This window comes from Empidonax traillii, unplaced genomic scaffold (assembly GCF_003031625.1).
Source record: "Empidonax traillii isolate 1590-97213 ecotype Southwest subspecies unplaced genomic scaffold, ASM303162v1 scaffold885:size433544, whole genome shotgun sequence".
NCBI lineage: Eukaryota > Metazoa > Chordata > Aves > Passeriformes > Tyrannidae > Empidonax > Empidonax traillii.
Genome location: NW_020956078.1, coordinates 184,742 through 210,389, shown reverse-complemented (window position 1 = coordinate 210,389; position 25,648 = coordinate 184,742). Strand labels below are relative to the sequence as shown.

The following is a 25,648-nucleotide window of genomic DNA, read 5'->3' as shown; positions in this document are numbered from 1 at the left end:
TTCCTGAAGCCTTGTGTGGTAATTAGTTGGCTTTAATTAGTGAGCAAACTGTAGAGCATCAATTGATGGTTTGGAAAGAGCTTAATTTCCATTTCTGTGCAACATCAACTTAAGATGTGTTAATGTAGTTTTCATCAGACTTTTTCTGATTAGGTTATGCAGGTCTGTAGATCTTTCCTAGAGTATTGTTTTAGTTTTGGATTTAATAAAGGTAATATTTGTAGAAAAAGTGTAAAGAGTTTAAAATAATCTGCAGCCTTGAAGATCTTCAATTTAAGGAGAGAAACAAGGTGATAAAGAATAATTTAATTGCTTTTAAACCTTCACAAAACCAGCTGAGTTGATAGGAACTCAGGTCAACTTTGAATGATTCCTGAATTGAAGAGCAGCACAGATCTCTTGCAGCTTGTTACATGCAGTAAAGCTTCTTTGTATTAGAAAACTTAAGGATTGCATTATGGAAACACTTCAAAAGTAGGCCAAATAATTTTCAAAGTATTGTTTGAAGGAAGTGAGGGATACATTTTTGGGAGGCAGAAAATCCAGCTGGGTAGGATGAGTTAAACCTTGGGAACTGCTAGTAACTGTTTTTTTTTAATCTCTTTTTGTTTTCTAGGGATGCGGTAAAAAAATGTACACTTTCTTGAGGGGGACAAAGCAATTGCAAGTGCTGAGATTTCTGGGCATCTCTATTGGAGTTACTCAGATTCTGGCTATGATCCTCACCATTACTTTGCTGTGGGCTCTGTACTACGACAGAAGGGATCCCAGGACAGATCAGATCATGGCCCTGAAAAGTGATACCTCACAGGAGCTACTGAAACCAAGCCTGACCAGGATCTTTGAACATACGTCCATGGCAAACAGCTTTAATACACACTTTGAAATGGAAGAGCTGGAGGTGATGCAATGAGTCTGAGAAGTCTCAGAGGGTTTTAATTGGGTTTGTTGTGTTTTTATTCTGTTCCATCAAATAGGCCAAATATACTGGTCTTCTTATGTGTCAGAAACCAGCTAATGAGTGGAAGTGAAGGAGACAAGAAAGAAAAACCTGTTGTCAGCATCTTAGCTATGTCCTCAGCCATGAAACAGAATTGAATTTGTGTGCTTGTTTTTTAAAAGGCACTCACTGAGTTGGGCACAATGATATTTTACTTGCTGTCACAGTCTGTGTAACGTATAAAACATGGATTCATTCACAAGTAGGCAGAACTTCTAAGGAAACATCATGGGAAAGGAAGAGAAATACTCATCTTTTGAAGAGACAGCATGCTTTGGACAGACAAAATGTGACTTCAGTTGAAATGGACTTTTAAATTTTAATAAGCCATTTGGAAAATGTCTTAATCAGGGATCTGTGTATGTATAATTGTGTGTTTTCGTGTGCGCATGGAAAGCAGAACTAGAATTCAAGTTAATACTTGGATTAAAAAAATCGCAAGATTTGTAAAAAGGGCGAGATTTTCTTTTTTCTAACAAAACCTTTATCTTAGCTTTTGTTGTTAAAGATGCTCTAAAACTTCTATTTTTATCTAACATAACTGTTTATTTTTTAATTTTAAATGTATTAAACAGGGATTCAAAACAAAACTGTAACTCTGGACAATAGACTTTGTTTCAAAGACGAATTCTCCAGAAAATTAGTTTGTGCTATGGACTGTTTCTTAGTGAAAAGGAAGAAAATCTAAAACATTCTTTCCAAAATGGGAATCAATATAGGAGTAGCACATTTCTAGAGATAAATCTTTTCTCCTGTCTGTGATTCCCCTGAAGCCAGAAACAAAAGACTGCAAGAAAAATGCTTACAGTTCTGGATACTATTGCAATAATTCTAAAAGTGTATGAGGAGAAATTATACTTTGTCGACTTCTTCATTAAGAGCTCTCTGGTGGCTTAAAATGCCAACTGGAAATAGCATTAAGATATATTTATTGAGGTGGGAAAAGTGCATTTTACTGTATTTTTATGAACAATGTTTATTTCATAAGATTATTTTTACAATTGGCCACACTCATGAAATATATATTTGTTCCACTGAGTATAGTAGTTTGTGGCAAATGGAGTTTTTACATAATATTATGTGAAAAAAATTCTTTCATTTGTTTTGGAATTTGTAAAAATAAAAAAAAGCAAGGTGTGATTTGGTAGACAATAAAATTACTTTTCTCTTAAATTCCATAATGGCTTTTTCGTTTTTACGTCCTGCAGTGGGAGTACTTTGGGTGGGCATTGTGAGGGTCCTCATGCTAATGCAAGTTAATTTGAAATGTCTTTACCCATTCCAGCGAAACTGCATTGTAAGTTTAATTTTCTTTTATTTTATTATTGCTTCTGAGAAAGCTTCTTAAGGGCTTGTGAAATTAAGGTCTTCAGTTGTGTGGGCTGTTGTTTGCTTTTTAGCGGTCTGCACGTGGGTGTAATCATTTCAAGGGTAGTATTGCAAGCGAGATTACTTTTCTGCCTCTGTATATCTCCTAAATATGCTAATTCGTATTTTGGGAGGCAAGAAAAAGACTAAAGGATAGATTGTACCAAAATTTTGCTTGGAGTATCTTTGTGAGAATACTTTCCTGTGTTCAGTTCTGGAAGCCTTGGCCCAGTGTTACTGCATAGGCACAGCCAACTTCCATCCCTCCCACTGCTCAGCCTGAGCAGTGTTGCAGTCTTTTTGTTTCCAGGTCAGAGCTCATGAAGGAATAAATATGGTGAGCCAAGCTAGGAGAATATGTTGGAATTTAGAGATACTTCCAGCCCAGGTCATTTGGTTTTAGGCTTTTCAGGTTCTGAGGAAGCGCTGCCATTAGGTGTAGTCAGGTTATTTTAACAGCAGAGGAGTTGCTTGGGGTAGGCCCCCTTTCATATAGAGCCAGCCTCCCAGACCAGTGTTTGTGGACCTCTAGTGAACATCTGCAGTCAGGGTAACCTCACTTGGGCTTGGCTACCCAAACCCTGATCCAGTCTGCATTCAGCATGGGGCTGGTTTCATTACTGGAACAACCCACATGTCAGAAATAATAAAATATACTCTCCCTAGTAAGGACTATTGGTAAGTATTCTGGGAAAGAATCCTTCTATTTTGAGTATCTAACCACGTTTGCAGAAATAGGTCTCAGCTGTAAATTTGAACACTCTCAGACTTCCTTTGCTCAGGCTGTGAGCTGTCTGTTTTTCTGGAGCTTCTTCAAAGAGCCTTAAAATAATTGACTGAGCCTGCTCTTCTCCTGAAGAGCTTTAGGATATATGTAGGAGAGAGGCTGCTTGGCAAGAGGGGAACATTTAGATACTTGCAGCAGTGAAAACTACTTCATCCTGTTCTTTTTCCCTCAGTTTTCCAGGAGTACTTGGAGAAGGATGGTGCATTCTTTGTTCTCTGCAGCATAAAGCATAATGAACTAAATCTCTCTTATTGCAACAAACACTTGTGGAAATGCTCCTTAACTTTTTTCACAGAGCCCTCAAGGCGTGCTCAAGGAGAGCAGTTGTATCAGACAAAGGAGTCACTCCCTGCTGCACTAGGTGTTCCTGCTTGGCCTAGTGAATCATACCCAGTCCGTGGGACTGTGCCTGTTGCTGTGGGGCTGAGCACAGTCATGATTTGGGATTATGGGGATGCTTTCAGGAGGCAAAAATCCCTATTCTCTAAACTTGGATAAGATATTGATTCACCTGCCAGCAGGTTGTATGTCAAGGCTTTTGGAAGGAAACAGCTATATTTTCTTTATAACTGTTCATTTTGTAAAAGCATATATGAATATAAAGCAATATATAAAGAATAAGTAGCAAAAAGAAAAGCTATTTGCCACAGCAACTATACAGTTAAATATATTGGAAGAAAGGATTTTCAAATAGCTTTTGAAGTTTCTACTGCAAAAGCATTTTACTGGGTCTCAGTTGGTTAGAGCGTGGTGCTAAAAACACTGAGGTCACAGGTTCGGTCCCCATATGGGCCATTCGCTCCTGACACTCCTGCTCTTCTAGCCACAGGTTTACATATCCCATCAGCTGATGGCTCTTTCAGAACATGTGATAAACCTCAGATTTTCCCATAGTCAATGGGAAAATAAAGTCCTGTTAGGTCCCAGGTGCAGCAAGGAGGGCATATGACCTCCTAAGCACGCTCCCTGCTCAGAATGTAATGATCCTCCTCCAGATTAGCTGCTTCTCTGAAGGCCACCCTACTCCTTGGAGCAGCTGAGGCTGCATCATGCTCTCTGCTGCCAAAGCCTTTTCCCAGTAGTCAGGGTGCTTCCACTGAGAGTATATCCACAGCCTCAAAATGTAAAGTGTATGTTGTAAGTTTTTCTCCTGTAGGTTTTTTATGAAAGGACAGTTGTTCTCAAAAATGCTCTGGGATGGTTCCCAGACAGGCATTGATTTTGTCTTTCCCCACCACCCAGAGCACTGAGCTCCTGGCAGAGGCAGCCATGACATGTACCAGTGCTGATACACAGTTGGTAGATCAGCATTGTCTGCAGTCAGTTGCCCTTTATTAGTGATACATAATGTGTTGTTACCTGCTCTTATGCTACAAAAGGAGTTTGATCTCATCTGTGCGCTAATATTTTATCAATGGATAAAATTTGATTTGAGAGGCTCTGTAGCCTGGGAGGTTCAGCAGAGTGGTCGGTGTCTGGATATACTGAAAACATAGCAGACGTTTTTTAAAGTACAGAGAAAGATGTGGAGTTCATATTGCTACAAATAATTCAATGCTCCAGTGTCCTCTGCTGCTGCAGGCTGGAAAGGGAATGGCGATGGCCACTGGCACAGAACAAGGGCAGCTCTCTATAATGGAGCTGTGACATCCTGATCTTGATAGTTCTAGTATGACTTAGATACACTCCCATCTTGCCTGGAATTAATGTCTGGGACATTCACTGACTTCAGATATAGTGTTCCTTCAAAAATTTTAGCCGGGGGTGGGTGGGGGGGAGTTTTCATTAATAAGTTATTGCAAAACCAGGTTGACCCATTCAAGCATGCAGATGTTTTATTTAAGTATTCCTCAAATGTCTATTTATTCAGCATAACACAGGTATTATGCTGCCTTCTGAAATACGATATATGACTGTCAAACAAAATTGTCAAAACAACAACCTCAGTTTCTTTGTATGATACACAGAAATAATTACATTTCATGTACAGTACAGATGCATTTTACACAGTCATCAACAGTCATTCACTACCAAAACAGTATTTAAATCGCTTAAAACACCAAAAAAAAAGTGTATTTCCCAAATTCAGAATAAATTAATGGCTTTGCATGTGACATATCGAAATAGGAGACAGGACTGGAATTCTGCAAAATCTTACTAAATTATCTCTTAAGCTGCATTTTAAAAATGAAAGTACAAGTTGCTTCAGGGGTATAACTGTTATGCAAGTGTATTGCTGTAGTGCGTTCTTTCTAGTGCCTATGAAAAGGAGAATAAAGAGCTTTTAAAAGACACATGACCTGATGGAGTCAGTAGGTTTCCTGGGTTGTATCTAGACTGTACCAAAGCAGGTTTAGTAACTGCCTTTTTGCACTATTTAGCTGATGTAGCTACTCATGAAGTACCATGTGGCATAAAGAAGTTGTTGCAGATTGCTAACATCAAGGCAGTTTTTCTATCAGTAACTGTTTGGCAAAACGTGGGGACCAAGTATGAGTAAACATGGGTAGAAGTAGGATGCAAGTAAAAACTGTGTGTTTTCTGCCTCTCCTTTAAACCCCATTGAAGTTCATGTAACCTACCAGCTTCAGCAGATACACTGCAGTTTTCTAACAGGGTGGAAGAGAGGAGAGCAACACCAGAAAATGAACTCGGGCAGGGTTCCTCAGAAGGAGTGCTCCTCCTCTGGCTCAGAGGAAAGCCTGTGCTTTTGCTCTCTGCTAATGTTTGAAAGAAATTTAGAAGCTCAGTTTACAATAAGTAAGTTAATCTGATTTGCAAAAATAGTGAGAAGTTAACTGCAAATTAACCAAGCTTCAAAATAAGTAAATGATAAAAGAGTAATGAATGGCATTATCTACTCTTTTTACTTGCAGTTTAATTCTGTGACGTTGTTGTATTTTGGTGTGTATACTGTAGCATGATAGTCCATCATCTACTCTTCAATGTCTGAAAGACCACTATTTGTGTGCAATAAAAAGTGTATCATCAGCAAGTTTCAGTTTTTAGTGGGTATTTTCTCTTAATGTAAATTTTCAGGTCAGTAGAATGCTAGCAAATACTATACTGAAACATACACTACTCAAACTATTAAATAACTGTGTTAATCATTTATTGTAATGGCATCTAATGCACTGAGCCTTTTGATTTATATGCATATTTTACTTTGCAGACATGCAATTATTTCTGATCCAGTGTTTTTGATGTATATATGTATGTATTGATATGCACATATTCCATGTATATTTGATGTATATGATGTATGGTATTCATGAATATAAGAAGCATTATGATACATCTAACACACACTCATGAAGAAAAATTACACTTTTTTATCAGAAAGGTTTCTGATATCATTGTCTTTTAAAAATGAAGCCAAAAAGCCTTAACTCGTAAAGCCTTCATATTAGCTTTTAGGCCTGTCCGTGTAGGCAAATTCCAATTGAAATCAATTATACTTTTATAGCTTTGGGACTCAATCCATTATTCTGTCATTGTTCTTAGGTAATTAAATGTTTTTCACACAATATAAATTCTCAAACAAGTTTTAAGTTTACAGATAATTACAAAAAGAATTTAGCCATCATTTTTACTGAATGTCTTTCAGTGTCTTCCAGTGTAGCTAATACTCTGGATGCTGCAGAATATGAGGAAGGAAGGTTTGGAGATAAGTGTTAACTGATCCCAAAAACACCTTTGTGGTAATTTTAATTCAAATAGGATTGATCTTGTAGCAGTACACTGGGACGAGAGGTTTGTTCTGAAAATATAGAAGTAGACAAGATGTCTGTGGAAAAAAGGACTGTGTTGATTTCATCAGCAGCCTTGAAATCCCAAGTGGTACAGTGATGTTGGAGTGGGCAACAAACTGTCATAGAAATAAAGAACAGTGAAGAAAAAGAACAATGACTGAATAGCACATCTGTGGTGCACAATTTGGCTGTAAGATTATGTAAATGTTTGTCATTAGAAATTTATAGTGTAGATGAAGTGGTGTTAAATACCTTAAAAAAAACAATCCTGATTCCTGATACAACAGGTGTACAATGACTTATTGCAGTTGTAACAGTACCTAGGAAGCAAGATAAAACAATAGTAAATATTGAACTAACTGAACACCTTTAGTTCACTAATGAGTGTTTAAGTAAGAAATACTGCATTTTTCAAAGGGAAGTTATTTGTACAACTACCATGGAACATTAACAATCAGCTTGTTGTAAGTGCACGGAAATGCCCCTTTCTACAGTAATATTTTATCATGCCTAATCTGAAAAACAACAAAAGTAAACTGAGATCACAGTTCCAAATAATTTCAGCATGCATTATGGTTGTAGTTCTTTCAGTCAGTACAAACATATTTCATATAAGCATTTTTTCGTTCATTTTTTGACAGTTCCTCAACAAGTTTGTGGTTTATTAACAGGGAAAAAAAAAGACACGTTATCAAAATGTTTCTTGTTGTTTTGCATTCAGCAGGAACACAGGTTTCTATTTTTTCGTTTGTGGTTTTTTTCTAAAAAGAGCTTTCATGATAAGAAGAAGCATCAATGGGGACATTTCATTGTGCTCATATAATAAGTCAGGATGGTCACAGAAGATTCCACCGCGCGTCAGTTCGGACAATGGGTAAGAAACTCCTTTTGGTTCACACCCTAGGACACCAAAACCCACAGAGTGTTCTGTTTCTCCTGAACCTCTTGCTCTGTGTCCGCTGGCACACTCATCAAGGGGTGTTTTCTTTGTCAGCTCTCTCATTCCTCACGACTCGTTTTTCACTGTTTGAGCTCACCTTGCAAGTGGTCTTTATGCTAATTTATAAATAATTCCTTATTTTATAAAGCAGATACTCTGACAATGTTTCCTCCTGAATATTCAGGAGAGTCTGGCCTATCATCTCCTTCGGGTGTGGTGACTGGAGGTGTCGGGATGCTGATTATTGCTGTAGTGACGTAAGGCTGCTCACAGTTTAGTTTAACACACTCTTCCACTTTGGCATTTAAGCTGGAACGGCTGGAGGAAGAAACAAAAATCCAAGCAAATAGAAAATCCATGTTACCACAAAACTCTGGTGTACCCGATTCCACTCCCTCACCCAGCCATCTCCACCCTGCCCCATTGGAGAGCTTTAAGTGCAGAATGGCACTACCCCATTACCCTGCACCCCAGCAGCAGGTGGTCCATGGCTATGTCCATGTCCCTTTCTCCCTTCCTTTCCACCATTTTTCAGCACTACTCAGCCTAAGTGTTTCTGAACAGGAGAAGCATTTGACAAACTTAGTGTAGCCCAGTTACTTCCTATGCAGGAAAGTGGAAACTAAGGGCCAGTCCCAGTCTCCTGCATATCCCTCAATGCCATGCTTATTTAAGAACATTTTGTATTGGAAGAACATTTAGATATTATGAAAAATTTCTTCACTAAAGTAGTTGTCAGATATTGGAAGAGACTGCCAAGAGAAATGGTAGAATCACCACCTTCAAAAGGTGTGTGGATGTGGCTCTTGAAAATATGGTTTAGCGGTGAACATGGTAGCACTGGGTTAGTGGTTGGACTGAATGATCTTGGAGGTGTTTTCCAACCTTACTATTCTGTGATTCTATGTGTATTCTGTGTCATCAATAATAACATTGCATTACATTTTATGCACTAATTAAGGTTGAGTTAATATGTTCATGGAGTTGTTGCAGTATCTCCACATCATAAGAAACTTGTAATACTCAGACTATTTCAAGGTGAGACCAACATTTTATGCTTGTGTTTTTAGTTTTTCTAGCACAAAGCTGGTGCTTTGTGTTTTTACATAATTGGTGTCTGGAAGTATGGTTGTAGGCAAGTCCTTTAGCAGACAAAAGATGGATCCAGGCAGAATATTTCCTGAAAAGCTAAGATAGATTGGAGCTTTGTGCTGGCCAGGAGGTTTCATTGCACAACAGCTGAAAAACTTCAGTAGCTACAAGCTGCTGGATTGTTCATGGAAGTGAAATCCAAACCTAGTAACTATACAAAGGAAGCTACTCAAAAGTAGCTTAACAAGACAATCTGTATAGCAACTAGTACTGAAAATGCTTCTTTATTGAAGGGTGGCATGTATGACTTCAATAGAAAACACTTCTGGGTGTCCCGAGACCTTTGCTGGTGTTTTCAGAGGTTGTATTCAGACATACCTGAAAGCCAGATGCTTTACTTGTGAGAGTACAGGGACATTCAGTAAATTATATACTCTTAAACTGCATTTTCCTCACTTTTGTAACAACTCCTCAGACTAGGAAATACATTTTTCTTATCCATTTCATATTTTTTTCATTTAGAAGAGTCTTCCTTATAACTATTACACTGAGAAGTCTGGGAATCAGTTTTATTTCTCTGCTCTGCAGAAATGTGAGGAAGTCTTATTTCCTATGCTTCTGAACCAAGCATGGACAGACAGACCACTTACTCATCTCATATATTAGAACTGCACATTTTTCTTTGCAAAATTTTTCTTCTTATGTGTTTGCTCACAGCATATAGTATTTGGTGCTCAATTTCATTTGGGGTCTCTGTATGCTATTGGCTGCAGATAGTACACAGTAGTTTGTGGAGAGGGCCTGAGAGGGCAGAAATGAATATAGACAGACTATCCTATTATCTTGGATTAAGCTTGGAGCAAATGAAGTGCAGAACATTTCAATACCAGTATCCATTTTTAGATGACTGTTGGACTCTCATCCTGAGCTTCGCATCCTGCCTATGGAGGCCACAACACCTCCAGATCTCTTCTTTAACAAAGCCAGGGGCTTCAGCTCTCGGTGTGCTGATGCACGTGAAGTACCTGTTAGACAGAGGTGTCCTCTCCACACATCTGATCTGGATGGTGCTGAGCTCTTGTACACTGCCTGGGCGGCTGCCAGCGATGGCGGTGTTGGGGATGCGGTAAGTCTTTTTATGTCTTCGTGAGCAGCAAGTGCTGGTGACACCTTGTTGAGACGAAATAGAGGGGCTGTGGCTTGGGGGTCTATTGACTGTAGAAACCTCCATACAGCTCTCTTCATAGACTTGCTCATCCACAAACTCGTGGTTCTAGCCAGAGGAATCCAACAAAGGGACAAAGCACACACAGAAAGATAATTGAAAGGAAAATATTATTCATGATTGTTTAAAGGCTTAAATTGACACAACTGAATAAACTGGGAAAGTTAGATGGCTTATTCTTGATTATAGTGTTTAGACCATATTAGCCTGGGCTCAATACCAATACAAATGTAAACACTGGAACAAAACAGAGCTCTAAACAAGAAATTGTTAATCCAAATTATTTTGCAAAATAGCATGTGATTGTAATGTAGTTTGCATTATAAATATCTGTATAATCTATGAAGTACCACAAAATAGAGATTATGTTTATTAATAAAATGCAGATCGTGCTTATGTAAACACTTTAAATGTCAGTTGGAATTATATAAGATTTATTATATTGAACTATAATACAATAAAATTCATAAATATTTTCCAGATTAGTTTAGAAAGCTTCCTTTTGAATTACATGTTATAAATCAGGAGCTGAAATGACGTTTTGAGGTATGCAACTCTGTAAAAGAAGAACATTCAAACAAATAGAAGTTCTCTTTAAAGGAGATGAGATGGTTACTTAAAAGCATCCAAAAAGCTCCTTAATTACAACTTATAAACTAGATAATAAATAATAATGTAAATAATAACATAATAATAAATAAACTTATAAAACTAGACATAAATTTGTAAATAGTAATTTCATGGATGTTGACCAATTTATCCTCAATACAAGATAAATTCTGCATGGCAATATAACACACTGAAAAATACAAACATACAAGGTGATAATTTTAGCATGCTCTCTGTGAAATTCTCAACTCACAAATACTACATTCAGTATCAATAATATGTTATCTTTTATCATTATCCTTAAAAAAAAAGACATAAAAGAGGAAACAGTGTAAAATTAAGAATGATTAGGGCTATTGCTGTGACCTTTTCTGTCCAGAAATATACTATTAGTAATCATGGCACTTAAGTATTCCTAAACCATAGTTCTGCTATAGTTTACTATCCTTTATGGTTTTATAATTATGTAGGTATTGACCAGGGGAAAATATAGAGAGCACATAATAAGTAATTATTTTGAGTTATAAGGACTTTCAAATCTAGATGAGCATATTTAAACCATGAAGAATTACATCAGTGACTTCTACAGGGATCTCAGCACCTAAATTGAAGCAAACACAATTGGAAGCTTTGCACCTGCATCTGGATTAAGCACTTGAATTTTCCAAATAGAATGCTGTGTGGCCCTCTTTTACAGTCACTGCAGTGAGAATAGTGTTCATGTCAGAGGACACAGCCTGCATTTCTCCCTGCATAAAATACCAACATCTGCTCAGGCAAAAACTTGCTTTGAGTGCACTGAGTATTGAATGTATAAGGACTACAAATTGTAGTTTATGAAGTATACTGCAGAAAAGTGCAAACGAGGACATCATGGAGCATAAGAAAACCATACCAAAAGTCACATATACAGCTTGGCTAAACCAGTGCCATCTGCATATCTTTCACCCTGGGTGAGGCTCTCATCCAGAATCTGTTATTTATATGCAGTGGGTATATTGCCTTAAAGTAAGATAAAACAGCTTTTCTTTCCATCTAACTGCTTTAATATAAAGGCTTATTAATTAGAAGAGATAACTGAAAACATTCAAAAATAGACTGGTGTCGGAATTCACAGGAAAACACAGTTCTCTCTTCTTACCGTAGTTTTTTCCAGGCAGTGAAGCAGGTGGTGGTGCTGTGTTTCAAAGGAAGAGCCAGCTTTGCCAGCAAAGGCCTGTTCTTCTTCACTGGAGGACTGTTGATACATAGAACTCCGTATTATTCTCATTTTTGAACAAGAGGGCTCTTATTCAAATATTTGATCAGAACTAATCTGGACTGTACACGGTAGCATAACTGCAATGCTTTGTCTACACAGCACAGCCCAAATTATTTTGCATTTGAGTTTTCTTTTGCTTGTTTCTTAATCAAACTATTTTCTTCCTTTCCCTTGCACCTCCTGTTAAATATTTCCATCTAAGATCTTTTAAGCATAGATGAAATAGTACAATTTACAAGTGCAATCAACATGTAAGCTTTGAATGCTGGATCAACACATGCTTAAAATTATAATCAATTTAAGTGACAGTGATTTTTTTTTTTCTGGGAATGTGCTTCATTTGAAGGAAATTAAACATAGCTATCCTCCTGGGATCATTTCACAGCACTAAAGAATTTATGGTATTTCTGCTTACACAAAAATTCATGTCAGTGATCCCAATCTGCAGGGTTTGGAAAATGTATAGCAAATGTTATAGACAGAATAAAGTAGAAAGCATCCATTGCTTTCATAATTATTCACTAGAAAGCAAAAAACTAAACAAGGGAGGAAGCAGCATAATAGTAAAGATTACAATTCAACTTTGAGATATTTGAAATCTGCATGGTAATTAAGCTATTTTGTGTCTTTTTAGTTCAAATACTGGAGTTCTTTCAAGAAGAAGAGGAAACAAGACTGCTCATCTTTTGTACTAGACAGATCAGATGGACAGATAGCCACTTCCTACTTTTCTGGATACAGGTTAAAGCATCTGGTTATTTAACACATATTGAACAGAAAGGGCAGAGAAGAATGAAAGGTTAAATTCGCCTAAAGGGTAAATTGCCTAAATGCCAGAAAACAACATTAAAAAACTGCTGTGTCTTTCATCATTCTCATCTGGGTACATCTCTGAGCAGAGAGGCTGACTCCCAGCAGCGTGGGTCACTGTGATCCCAGTCCCAGCTGCTGGTCCCAGCTTCCTTGGCAGGGGTAAGAGGGATTTGCTTCAGGTAACATTAGATTTCAATGCATTTGAAGTAATTGCCAAGATTCTTCTTAAACCAAAGTAGGTGCTTCGAGGGAACGCTTTTCACTCTGCAACACCCCTCTGTGCAAACGGTACCCAGGAGCTGCCTCTTCCCACACTCACAATGAAACCTGGCTTTGTGACCCATCTGCTACCTGTTTAAAGCCAAGTGAGATAAATCAAACCTACCACTTAAGAGGTGAATGCTCTGTACTTTCTTAACAAGTTCTTCTAAAGGATCTCTAAAAATGTGGGTTACACTGAATCCAGCATTTCTGTCTGGACATTTCCCTCATCTCTTAATACCCCATCATTGACTCTCATAAGCTTCTTTTAACAATAGTAATTGTCCAATTTATCCTTCCTTAATCTACCTCTAAAGATAACCTTGCTGAAAGCCCCAAGGTGACTTGCCCTGGTGATAAGTAGAATAAGCTACTGCTGGGCTGTCATTAAGGTGTTACTCTGGAGGTGGAGGAAACACAAACATTACCTGCTGCAGCTGGTTACTCAGCAAGCCATTTCGTTTGCTCTGCATGTAGGCATTAGCGCTCCCACTCTTTGCCGCACGAATTCGAGCAAGCCTGGCTTTCTGTGTAATAGACAAAAGGAAGAGTGTCACTTGTACTCATATCCATTATCCTGTTTATCTAAAACTGCTAATTGGAATCAGCTGCTTATGAATACCAATATCACATCAACTGACAGACTGCATTGCATCCATCCTCCAGGTGGAGCAAATCACAAACATCTTCCCATTTAAAATGCAAATGATTGAAGTTTTTATTTGTTTCCATGCATAAGCTAACAAGAACAATGATTTTGGAGAAGGGATTAGACCGATCAGCATGGAAGTGCATCCTTTTTTTTTTTTTTTCTTTTGCATTGCTATAACTGTGCCACTCCTTATGTCCTGTGGGGCAAAAACATGGGCATCCATCTCAGCTGCTCCCGCAGTGAAAATCTCTTTGAAGGGGAGTAAGACCCCAAGTCTGGAGCTACCAGCTCACCAAAGGGGTTTTACTTTAAAAATAGGCAAGGCTCCAAGAATATCCACCCTCTGGATTATTAGAATACCCCTTGGTTCTTTAAACACTTAAGAGAGACCACAAAGGAGAAAAGCTACACCTAGTTTCTAGGGGGTACTTCTACTGGTAACTTTGGAAAATAAGGACACGTGACAAACGTTTAAAGGGTGGCATACAACCAAGACAAAGCATTCCACAAAGTGTTTACTTAGAATATGCTAACTCATACAATTTAGCAAAATCCAGCCCATCCAGCCTGGACTTGAACACATCTAAGGATCAGGCATGCACAACTTCTCTGGGGAACCTGTTCTAGTGCTTCACCACCTTCCAAACAAAGAATTTCTTCCCAGCATTTAATCTAAACCTTCCCTCTTTCAGTTTAAAACCATTGCATGTCATCCAGTCACTATCTGCGCATAGAAAAGGTCCCTCTGCCACCCTTTTATAAGCCCATTTTAGGTACAGGAAGATTGCAATGAGGTCTCCTTGGAGCCTTCTTCAGGCTGAACAACCCCAGCTCTCTTGGCCTGTATTCATAGGAGAGGTGCTTCAGCCCTCTGATTGTCTTTGTGGCCCTCCTCTTGACCTGCTCAAACAGGTTCATGTCTTGTGCTGAGGACCCAAGCAGGATGTAGTACTCCAGGTGGGGTCTCACAAAGGAGAGTGGGAGAATCCCCTCCCTTGATCTGCTGGCCTTGATTTGCTGCTTTTGATGAAGTCCAGGACACGGTTGACTCTCTGGGCTGTGAGCGTACACCATTGGCTCATGTCCAGCTTTTCACCCATGAAAACCACCAGATCCTTCTCTGCAGTGCTGTTCTTAATGACTTCTTCTCCCAGGCTGTACTCATATCTGGGATTGCCCTGACCCAGGTACAAGCACCTTGCACTTGAATTTATTGATTTTCCTAAAGTTCTCATGGGCCCATTTCTCAAGTTTGTCCAGGTCCCTCTGGATGGCAGAGGGGCTTCTTTTCCGTCAAGTGCACTGCTCAGCTTTGTGTCATCTGCAAACTTGCTGAGGGTCCACTTTATCATTGCTTGTGTCACTGATTAGGATATTGAAGGGCACCAGTCCCAAGACAGAACCCTGGGACTGGGACACTTATCAGTGGCTTCTACCTACCTCTTCATGTCTGTTGGTATAATCAGACTTAATACTTATCATCATTGGTCATAGACTGTTCACAACCTGATTTTTCAGATACTGCAAGTATCAAATTGCTGAGAGAAATTTTAGATTTCTCATGTGAGCCTCATTGCTTGTGAAGGTGACTCGTTCCAGAGTACAAAGAGGTTCATGAGTGAAGGACATTTTGCATCCACTGATTTTGTACAACAGCTAGAACTTAGAATTAGGGGAAAGCATGAAGAATAGACTCTTTCAACCAATAATGTGGAAAACAGAACCTTTTATGGAGTTCCTACGTTGATGTCCTGGTTTTGTAATTTTTGTGTCTGGTTACATGTGTAAAAGCGAGTCTGAGTTTATCTTCACAGTTCGGTTTCTGATTCTGCAAGCCAAATGCCAAGTAGCATCTGGAGTTGAATGGCTGCTGAAACAGAAAAGGAGTGAAAAACTTCAAAACCTGACTTTGATATATTAATAGGAATTTTCATATCAGATACTTACTCAATTGATATTTTCAAAAAATAGAGGGATAATTTTCCTCCCTCCTTCAAATTTCTGTGACAATAAATGTCAGCATGAAATGATTAAGAATTCCTGAACTCTTACAGAGAGCAGCAGTCTGGTCACTGCAGCCACCAGATCTCTCTAGCATGATTAGTAATTAACTGACTATGAGGAATGGCTCAACACCACGCTTCTTTGCACTCACAGCCTCAAACTCACAGATCTTCTCAACAGCCTGCCAAGAAATTCATGACAGCTAACAGCAAACATGGCTAGAATCTGGCCTACGTTATATGTCATGCATTTATCTTTTAATTGATCGAAAGAAAATAAGGTAATGCTTTGCATGTGTGCATCACTGAGCCAAAAAGCTCACGAGAGGCTGTTTCCTGATTTTGTGATACATTGGCCATTTTAGAATAACACATTGGTTTATCAACTTCCTTTGGGCACACAGCCTTTCCAGCAATGTAGTTAACATATCTTATTCCAGTGGTAAGGAGAAAAGATGCCTGATGACCAGGCCTGGGGTCCCCAAGAGAGACCAGTGTGGGCAACTGTTCACAGCTCCCACCCTCCTGGCTTATGTGGGCTCTTTGGTGGTACATCCAAGGCTACCAGAAGGGTTAGGGCTCATTCCTCAGGAATAGCAATTAAAAATCCCCTTGGGCAGGTAGAAAATAGATTATTTTCTAGGGGGTGCTCCTGAGATGCAATCTCAGCATGCTGGGCTGAAGGCTGGGGGAAGAGCTTTACCTGCACCGCCAAGTAGTCGTGGGTTGGGACATGGGCACTTGGTTATGTTCATAAATATATTAAAAGGTCTCTCTTAGCACTACTGTTTAGTCTTAGGAGCTTGACATGCTTTGGAAATGTCTTTACAGTGTGCAGCTTGGAGTCCCATAAATAAGTGATTTCAGTCACAAATATTTTAGCTGCGGTACTTTTCAGTCTCCTCTTTATACAGGGAGATTCATTAGATTTAATGAACAGACATTTTACATACATTAGTTCTGCTTTTCATTTTAGCATGCATATTCATTTTCTCCTTCGTGATTGAAGCAATAATTATGGTGCAGCACCATTTAATAAAGAAATATGAAAAACATAACAGTTCATCAGACCAACTTAATATATCGAAGTGCTACACACATAAAATAGGAAGGCTGTACTTTTGATGTGAAGATTTTAAATTGCTTTGCAAATATGAATTTATTGCATCTTAGAAAGCTTTTGTGAGCTAGGAAGTAATAGCTTATATCTTTCTAGCTGAGACTCATTGAGATGGCCTGAATTTACATCATTTACCAAGGAGAAGATAGTAAATCTATTACCAAGACAGGAACCAGATATTGTGGCTTCCATGTTTATACTTCAGCTTACGGAAAATACTCCTGAAACTGGAGGTGTTTACAAATCTGTTAAAGTGATAAGACTTATTTTCAGTGCTTCTGATTTCAGTGCTGCCTGATTTATACAAGAGCCTGCCGTGTGAGCAGTCTAGTGACTTCTCACATCTCCTATCAAGGAATCATTAAAAGCTCATGTCTTGCACAGGATTTTAAGGGCTATGTGCTGGGGATTGAATTCCCAAGAAAGGCACCAAAATGATGTGATGACATGAGAAAAACTGTGGTTACAGAAGACCTGCATTTTTCTTTAGTCTGCATTTTCTCCATGTATAACAGAAAGAGAGTGACAACTGCCCCTTTGAACCACTGCAAAGCCCTTCCTAACCCTCCTCTTTCATGGAATATCTAGCAAAAAAAAAAAACAAAAACAAAAACAAAACCAAAAAACAATCAACCAAAAAAGAAAGGATTAAGCTCTCCTGCAGTAGATGATATCTCTTCTGTGACGTTTTACCTGTTAGCCACTGAATGTGAAACTTTGATTCTGGTTATTTTTATGTGGTCTAGGGCTAAACCTTGGTAGGTGAAATATAGTTCTTTTACATATTCTGATGAAATGCCACCATAATCATCTCATCTACAATTTCCTAAAGAAATTGATGATCAGCTCTTAATTCTTACCACATCCCTTGTATTTGCACTGAGCTTCTCTTTTGAATGCACTTCTTTCTTTTTTCAAGCTTCAAATTTTACAGTTTAGTGGTGGATCCTTGTCTGTGGCTGCATTTATAGAAAACTTACAAATGGAATTCACTGTTATTCATCAACAGTTAGCTCTGTCAATTTTAGAAATATAAACATTTATTTTCACAAGGTTTTAAGTAGTGCTAAATGTAACACTGTGGAGTATTTACAACATTCAGCTTTTAACACTCAGATGCCCTCAGCTGTCCAGCTATTTTAAGAGAGAGATTTTATCAGGAACATTTTAGGGCAGGTCTTACTGAAGTACTAGGAATCATTTTTGGCAAGATTCTCTTCAACTTGCTATGCAAGAAACCTGGGTAGCCTAGGTGATTTAGTACTTAGATAGCTCCTGTTTTTTCCTGCTGCTCTCCAGACTATATAAATATCTTACTATTAAAAACTCAAAAGTTACTAAATACTTACCTAATGGTTATTATTTTTTAATGATTTTGTACATTTAAAATATTGAAATTCCTTCACAGGAATTTTAATATGACAGCACAGAGCTGATTTTCTTCACAGTAGCTGGTATGGGGCTGTGTTTTGGATTTGTGCTGAAAACAGTGTTGATAATTCAGGGATGTTTCAGTTACTGCTGTGCAGTGCTTGTACAGAGCCAAGGCCTTTTCTGCTCCTCAACTGTCCTGCCCAGGAGGCCGGGGGTGGACAAGGAGACACACAGACAGGGCGGCTGACCCCAGCTGACCAGAGGGATGTTGCACACCGTATGGCAACATGCTAAGCAATGAAAGTGGATGGTGGTGGAGGCTGGCAAGGACTGCTCTTGCACTGGAACAGGCTTAGTGCTGGGCAATTGTTCCCTTTTGCATCACTTTTTTTTCCTTGCATTTATTCCTCCTCACCCCTTTCTGCTCGTTTCTTTCCCTTCCTTTCGAAAAAGATTAGACTGTCTTTATTCCCACTCACAATTTTTTTCACTTTTATCCTTCTGATTTTCACCCCATCCCTCTGGGGAGGAGAGATCGAGCAGTAGGATGGTGTTTAGCTGCCTGCCTGGGCTAAACCACAACACTGTGGTTCATAGAGCAAGGGCCAAAATTGTTGAAAAAAATCAGATACATTGTTTTTTATAAAATTATTTTGTTTGGTTTGGTCTTTCATAAATCCATCCTGTGTGTTTGTTTTTAAGTGAAAAATCAGGCCCACATTTCATGATCTGACTTTCTAATTTTCAGTAATTGCAAATAATTGACTTCATATTACCTGACATAATTTACAGGACATCAATATGTAGTAAAGAAGAAAATGTTGTTTATTTTGTCTATTAATAGATATGGAATTAAATATTCCATAAAGGTTCATATATTTCTTGGGTCGTGAATTACTTTCACAATCTATTCGAATTATTGTTCGGTTAACATGAGTTCTAATTTTTTTTTTCTTAATTGAAAAATCTTGGACAAGCTGTTAGTTAAATTTCTGTAACTCCCCCTGAGATTAACAGCCTACCTCATGTAAAGAAGTCAAAATGGCTAGAAGGGTTCCCTGTTGCAAACACTCAATTCTAGACTGCCAGGCGCTGTTAAGCAGTTTATTGCAATTTATCCTAGAGCTATTTATAATTAGCTAATAACTAATTATTCATAACTTGACAGATAAATGCATCATGTAAAATCAATAAATAATAAAGCCAATATTTTGCTTTGTGTAGGTCAAAGACCATTCAGGTTGAATTTCATATAAGTTCTGGAGCTGTTGATATTTGTTGAGGTGTTCTGTTGAGACACCATGCAAGGCCACTCTAGGGAGAAAGTGCTTAGGCAACTAAAATAAAGGCTCCTTCATTTATCAGGCAATGAACAATACTGGGCAGATGTACGTGCACTTAGGCACGTGCTGGCTGAGAGGACATGAGGCTCTTGCTTTCCAAAGATATAGAAAAATAGATGCATGGAAAACAGAGAAGCATCTAAGAAGTGATGCTTCATTTATGGTAAGAAGGATGTTATAATCATAATTGTTGCTGCAGTATGCTGGAATGGACCTTTGTGTCCAAGCTGCCAGACACCTGTTTCAAGAGGGCAGCTGTGCCTCCTCCTGTCTCTTCCCTGGGCTGGTAGTGATCCCAGTGAACATGACACTGGGAGGGTCCTGCAAAATCATAGCCTTTGCTCCCTATCAAATACAGAATAGGAAATGGTACTCAAGCTTGCCTAAATCTTTCTTTTTTCCTTTTCCATTATTTCTTTTCCTTTTTCCTTTCCCCTCCTTTCCTTTTTTCCCTTCCTCTCCTTTCCTTGCTTTTGTACATAACCAGTTGCAACACACCTGTCATTAACTTTATCACCTGCAGGCACTGATGGGCAACCAAAATAACTTGGCCTCTTGAAGTTGCCTCTAGCTGAGAAAAGCTCCACAAATAGGATTCTTCAAAACTGTCTCACTAGTGATAAATCTGCTTGAGAAGAAGGTACAGTAAGACTACAGGGCATAATTAGTTCTGCCCTGAATTCCAATTTCTATTTTGGATTATTTATTCATTTATTGTCAGGGTAGGTCAGATCCTTGGACCTTATTATCTGATAGAAGACAACGTTCTGATAAACACAGATGATTGTGTTTTTGTTTTGTTTTCTGCTCTGCTTTTGTTTAAAAACAGTTTCTTCATTGCAAGAAGCTCCCTGTACTGCAGCAGAAAGCTGGCCTCTCCTGCCAAAATTGGCTGTATTACAAAGTGGGATTTCATGGTAATTATAACAATGTAAGCAAGAGCTTCCTTTAAAATGCATTCAAAATCCAATGGTATATAAATAGATTTCTCTCTTCCATCTTCTCCCCAGCATTAATGTGTGCATCTTTTTGCAAAAAAACAAAACAAAACAAAAACAAGTGGAATTTTCTAATCTTGAATAACTGCAGAAGTCAGTAAGTGCATATATTGGTGGCCACATGGTTCTTGAACAATCGTAATATAAGTGACAAAATTTGTCTGCTGAAAATTGCCAGTGGTCCTCGAACTAGATTTCAACTCTACGGCAAAGAACTTTCTCTTCAGTTTCCTTCCAGCCCAAATGTATTGCCATTTCTGAAGCCTCCCTTGATTAAACTCCTGTATGAGATTTTGATAACGTACAGAGTATCTATTTTATCATACATATATTGTATGATAACACTATATCATACAATATTGTATGATATATTCAATTCAAACATACAACTGTCTCAAGCTGATGAAAGCTGTTGTAGACAGTGGGAGGTACCACTGCCTGCAGGGGTTTGTGCTGCACTCCATGAAACAGCACCTTCTTTCAAGCTTATGTTCTTCAGCCTTAGAGAACAGAAATAAATTTGGTGCCTAGGGAAACACTGTTTTAGAAAGTGGTGTAAAGCCTCTATTCTATTGAATGAAGAAGGAATTCTGAGCTTCAATATAGTGACCTTTTTGCTTGAATATTCTTTTACAATATTCTTGTCCTGTGAGAGGCAAGGCTATATTTCATAGCAAAGTATGGACTATACAGTACCCATGAAGTTCCTTTTGTTGATTTTTTTTTTTAATTAATCCAGCAAAGCAATATTTAGTTTAACATCTCATTCATTTTAGATTGAGAGAGATTAGCTTTGCAGGAGATATCAATGAAACATACATCCAGTGCTAGGTTAATCAGACCTCAAAGCCATTTTCTCCGAAGCAAGAAGGGCATAAACACAGTCAGAGATCTCCCATTCTTACTGTTAGCACTGTACTGGGGAGCAGAGTAAAAACCTCTTGGCAGGATTGCCATTCATCACTTCATGTTTCTGTTTGAAACATACAATAAGCTCACTATTTTGCAAGGAGAAAAAGTCAGTTATTAACTCCAGCAGTTTCCATTCATTAAGAGATTATGGGGAATAGCAACGAGTTTACCAGTCTGATTTTTGCAAGGTATTCTCCTGGCGTCTATCTCTTTTTTACTGACAAATTGTGCTGGTTTTGGCTGGTGTAGAGTTAATTTTTCTCACAGCAGCTAAAATGGGGCTGTTTTTTACCCTTCCAGTTTTCTCCCTGATTCTGCTGGTGGGGCAGCGAGTGAGCAGCTGTGTGGTGGTTGGCTGCTGGCCAGAGTGAAACCGTGACACAAATGTAGAGCAGGCACAGAAAACTCTGTTTTGTGGCATGCATTAGGAGACAGTTCTGACTTATATGAAGTAAGACTGGTTGTGTCTGCAACTACTATGAAATGCTCAGAGCAGGCACACTGATTGCTGGGGTCAAGCAGCATGACAACATGGCACAATGCTCAGAGGCACAGTAAGGAGCACTGAGTGTCCTGGCTGAGATGTTCAGTTGTTTCTCTGCTGCCATTACACAAATAGAAGTGGAAAAGTTCTTGATAAAAAACCTCCATCATGTAGAAATTACATGATGTCCCAGCTCTGAAAGAGAGGAATGGACAGCTGGGACTTGGTTGTGGGACAAAACAGCATTTAAAAGGGTGGGTGGAATTGGTAGATAAATAAGCAACCTATATTTTAAATCAGATTTCTAGAAAGGTATGATACTCTTGTGATGTGTCTGGTTTCTTTTATAGCCATTTTCCTCATCTGAGAGCATTTTGCCAAAATGTTGCCGTTAAAGGGTGCTGTATCTTCAGTCTGGGCCGATGATTTTCTTGAACATGTACCTCTGTTTCTTCCGATTTTAAGATATGGTGAGAATGGTATCACTACACACAGTTATTTAACTTCTTCTTTTTTTCTTTTTTTTTTTTTTTTTTTTTTTTTTTTTTTTTTTTTTTTTTTTTTTTTTTTAATGAAGAAAAGGTGTCCAGAAAGAAACACATAAACATTTTGTATATTTAAACCTGGTGCTGTTGTCGATATTAAGCAGGTGCACCCTGCAGCTGCTTGTCTTCCCTGGTTTATATATGACGTACCCAGCCACAGTCTGCCTGCACACTTCTGCCAGCAATGGTCCTGCTCTCCCTGGATTACTGGAGACTCAAACCTCTGAAGAGAAGCCATGGGGAATCAAAAAAAGCCCAAGTGGTGACACCTCAGCCTTGGCAATCATGCAATCTATGTGGCATCCAAAGCCTTCTGACTGCCATCTGCAGAGGAGCAGAAGGTAAGGTGTCTTGGCTCCCACACCAGGGCTTCAGGTGCTGACAGAATTTTTCTGAGCTGCCTGGCATTACAGGGTTAAGAGAAGTGTATCAGAACTAGTGCACTGACAGTCAGGTGGAGATGAAGGTGACTGACTAGGCTTGGCTGCATCGCTCCTGGTAAACACTTCTTCCTGGCTCCTGACCATATGGGTCTGTGAGAGAAACAGTCTTCTTGTAGGTCTAGCATATATTTTAGGGAGAGACTTAGGAAATCAAGGAAGCTGGAAAAACAAACTTCATTTTTTCCTGATTGAGCTGTTTATCTGAAGCCTTTTAAGCAAAGTAGAGATGAGGAAACAAATTCTTCAACAAGCAAATTCCCTCAGAGACTGAACCAGCGACTTAAACTGAACGTGGATTAGTGAAGCAAGCTGTTAGCAGAGACATTAGAAATCATTACTAAGTTTGGGACTTTTGCTTTTTTTTTTTTTTCCTCAGAATATTGTGGTAGTAACAAAGTCTGCCTGAAAAAACACAGAAGAATCTTCAGTTGGTGGGACTGCAGCTATTGCCTGAAAAGACTAGATCTCGTTTAACAAGTAGGATGAATTACCACAATAATAGGCCTGTACATTTTGAAAGAAAAGATTAATGATCTGCTTTTGGTTTGTGGTTTGTTTTTTTTTTTTTCCCTCACTAAAAATAATACAGCATTTGCATTTAGGACATGGGCTAGACATGTAGCACATACATAAAGTTGTCTTCTTGCTAAGAAATACTCACTATAGAGACACATAGAATATAGAAAGTCATATCTTATCTATTGCTCAACAACATATGGGGGAAAAATGAGAAGCTCACCTTTTGTGCTCTGCGCTTGTCTGCTCGTTGATTCTGGTGGTATATACGGCTGAAGTTGGAGACAATTACAGGAACTGGCAGAGCAATGACCAAGACCCCACTCAGGGAGCATATTGAACCAAAAATCTTGCCAGCTATTGTCTTTGGCACCATGTCACCATACCTGGGTTAAAGAAAACAAAGTGCTTAGTATAGACAAAATCTCATTTAATTATTGAACTTCATGATGAATTAATCACACAACAGATTTTAATTCTCATGCAAATAATACTTGCTGCATATAAATATTACTTTATACACATATGCATACATATACAGCAAGCCCACTGTTGTGCACAGACAATTTTAATTTGAAGCTAATTTTGGGTCTCCTGTCTGTCAAACTGTGGGCAGGTAAATTACAGGTTTTACAAGCTGTAGTCTTTTCAGGCTGCCTCTACTGCTATGGAGATAGAATGACCTTGCTAAGAAAAAAAAAAAAAATCAGTGTTGAAATTCTGTTTGCTTGTTGGAAGAACTCATCACTTTCCATTGACAAGATCCTAGAGAGACTACTTGGTAAATTAGATGCTAAGCTGAATAATCTGTTGTCTCACTTAAGTTGATCTAGTACTTTCATTTAGGAGGGTGGCATGTTTTTGCAACAGGTTGCTCAGATCATAAACTTTCTGTCCTTGGAGATTTTCAACACTTGGCTAGACAGAAGCATGGCTGACCCAAACTTCTTGTTGTTGACATGGGAAGCTGGAGCAGCTGAGCTCCACAGGTTCTTCTGTGATGTAGGTGAAAGCAAACATGAAAAACTCAAGCTACAAGCAGACAACCAAACAAATTCTAACTGCAAATCCTGTCAGTGCTCTGAATTGCTAGAGCTACGACCTTTCTTTATGATATTGGATATTGCTTTATCCATCAAGTAAGAACAAAGTGATAGTGAAGTATATAAAGTCACTCCAGTGCCAACTTATTAACAGATACCAGCTCTTTGCATTTTGCCATATTCTATAGGGCACTAGTATGTAATTACATACTACAGAATTTAATAAAGAGATAAAATACTTTCAAGGACCATTTGTTTTCTAACTTTACTGGATTTTAAGTTATTATTAAACATTGATTGTAGATTGTGAGTTTAATATGTTTGTGAGCAGGGAGACAGCACATTCCCTACTACAAAGAATTAATAAGCTGTTAACACAAGAAAAGTAAAGAAATAAAATTGCAGAAGGGACAGTGTTTGGAAAATACTATCTGGAAAACAAAATTTGTCTGTTTAGCAGAAACTGGAAAAATAATAGAGAAGAAGGGGGGAGTCTTCAGGTCACATGGTCCAAATTTTGCACCTAATAATAAGAAGGACAGGATAAAAGGGTGAGGACAACAGATGATAGAGAATTTGTAGGAGGTTAGAGGATGCCATCTAGCAATGAGAGCTCGGCTCATGTCAGAAGGGGGTTATGTATGGCCTTGTAGGTGAAGATGAATGGTTTGCATTTTGTAAGATAAGAGGAAAGTGTTTAACATAAATATTCAAATAAGTTGTCATTCAGGCAGATGTAATATAGATGACCAAGTCTTAGACTATTGTCATAGATTATGCTCTGTAAAATAAATGTTTAATTGCTTTACCAAGCATGCCCAAGTGTAATATATTCACAGGAAAAAAAACCCAACATTAATATTTCTGCCAATAAACCCCATACACTCAGAATTTGAATGCCATTAGCTTCTCATTTTGTGACATGCAGGATTGGATAAAAAATACACAATTTAGTAGAATCCATCTTTTAAATTAGTAACATAGGTTGTCTTAATGATAAGATATATAAAACTGGAAAAATACTAGAAGGAGAGTCATGCTTTCTTTCACATCAACATTTGCACCTCACAACATAACCATTCTTGATGCTTATCTCTTCCTAAAGCC

The 25,648-nt window shown here is 38.4% G+C and overlaps 2 protein-coding genes across 5 annotated transcripts in view; one reads left to right on the top strand and one right to left on the bottom strand.

Annotated features, from left to right (window-relative positions):
* Positions 1 to 2,119, top strand: part of TSPAN12 (tetraspanin 12) — a 45,025-nt gene extending 42,906 nt beyond the window's left edge. For all 4 annotated transcript variants that reach the window (XM_027902520.1, XM_027902519.1, XM_027902522.1 and 1 more), the window contains one exon: positions 617 to 2,119. In XM_027902520.1, the coding sequence (XP_027758321.1) occupies positions 617 to 913 (297 nt within the window). In that variant the 3' untranslated portion in view covers positions 914 to 2,119. The remainder of the gene's footprint in view (positions 1 to 616) is intronic.
* A 2,845-nt stretch (positions 2,120 to 4,964) lies between these two features.
* On the bottom strand, positions 4,965 to 23,884 carry LOC114067227 (potassium voltage-gated channel subfamily D member 2-like; the record flags this gene model as incomplete). Its single annotated transcript, XM_027902518.1, has 5 exons — positions 4,965 to 8,165; positions 9,965 to 10,212; positions 11,915 to 12,010; positions 13,537 to 13,635; positions 23,722 to 23,884. Coding segments are annotated over 5 exons (784 nt in total), but the record flags the coding sequence as incomplete, so codon positions are not given.
* Positions 23,885 to 25,648: the final 1,764 nt, after the last annotated feature.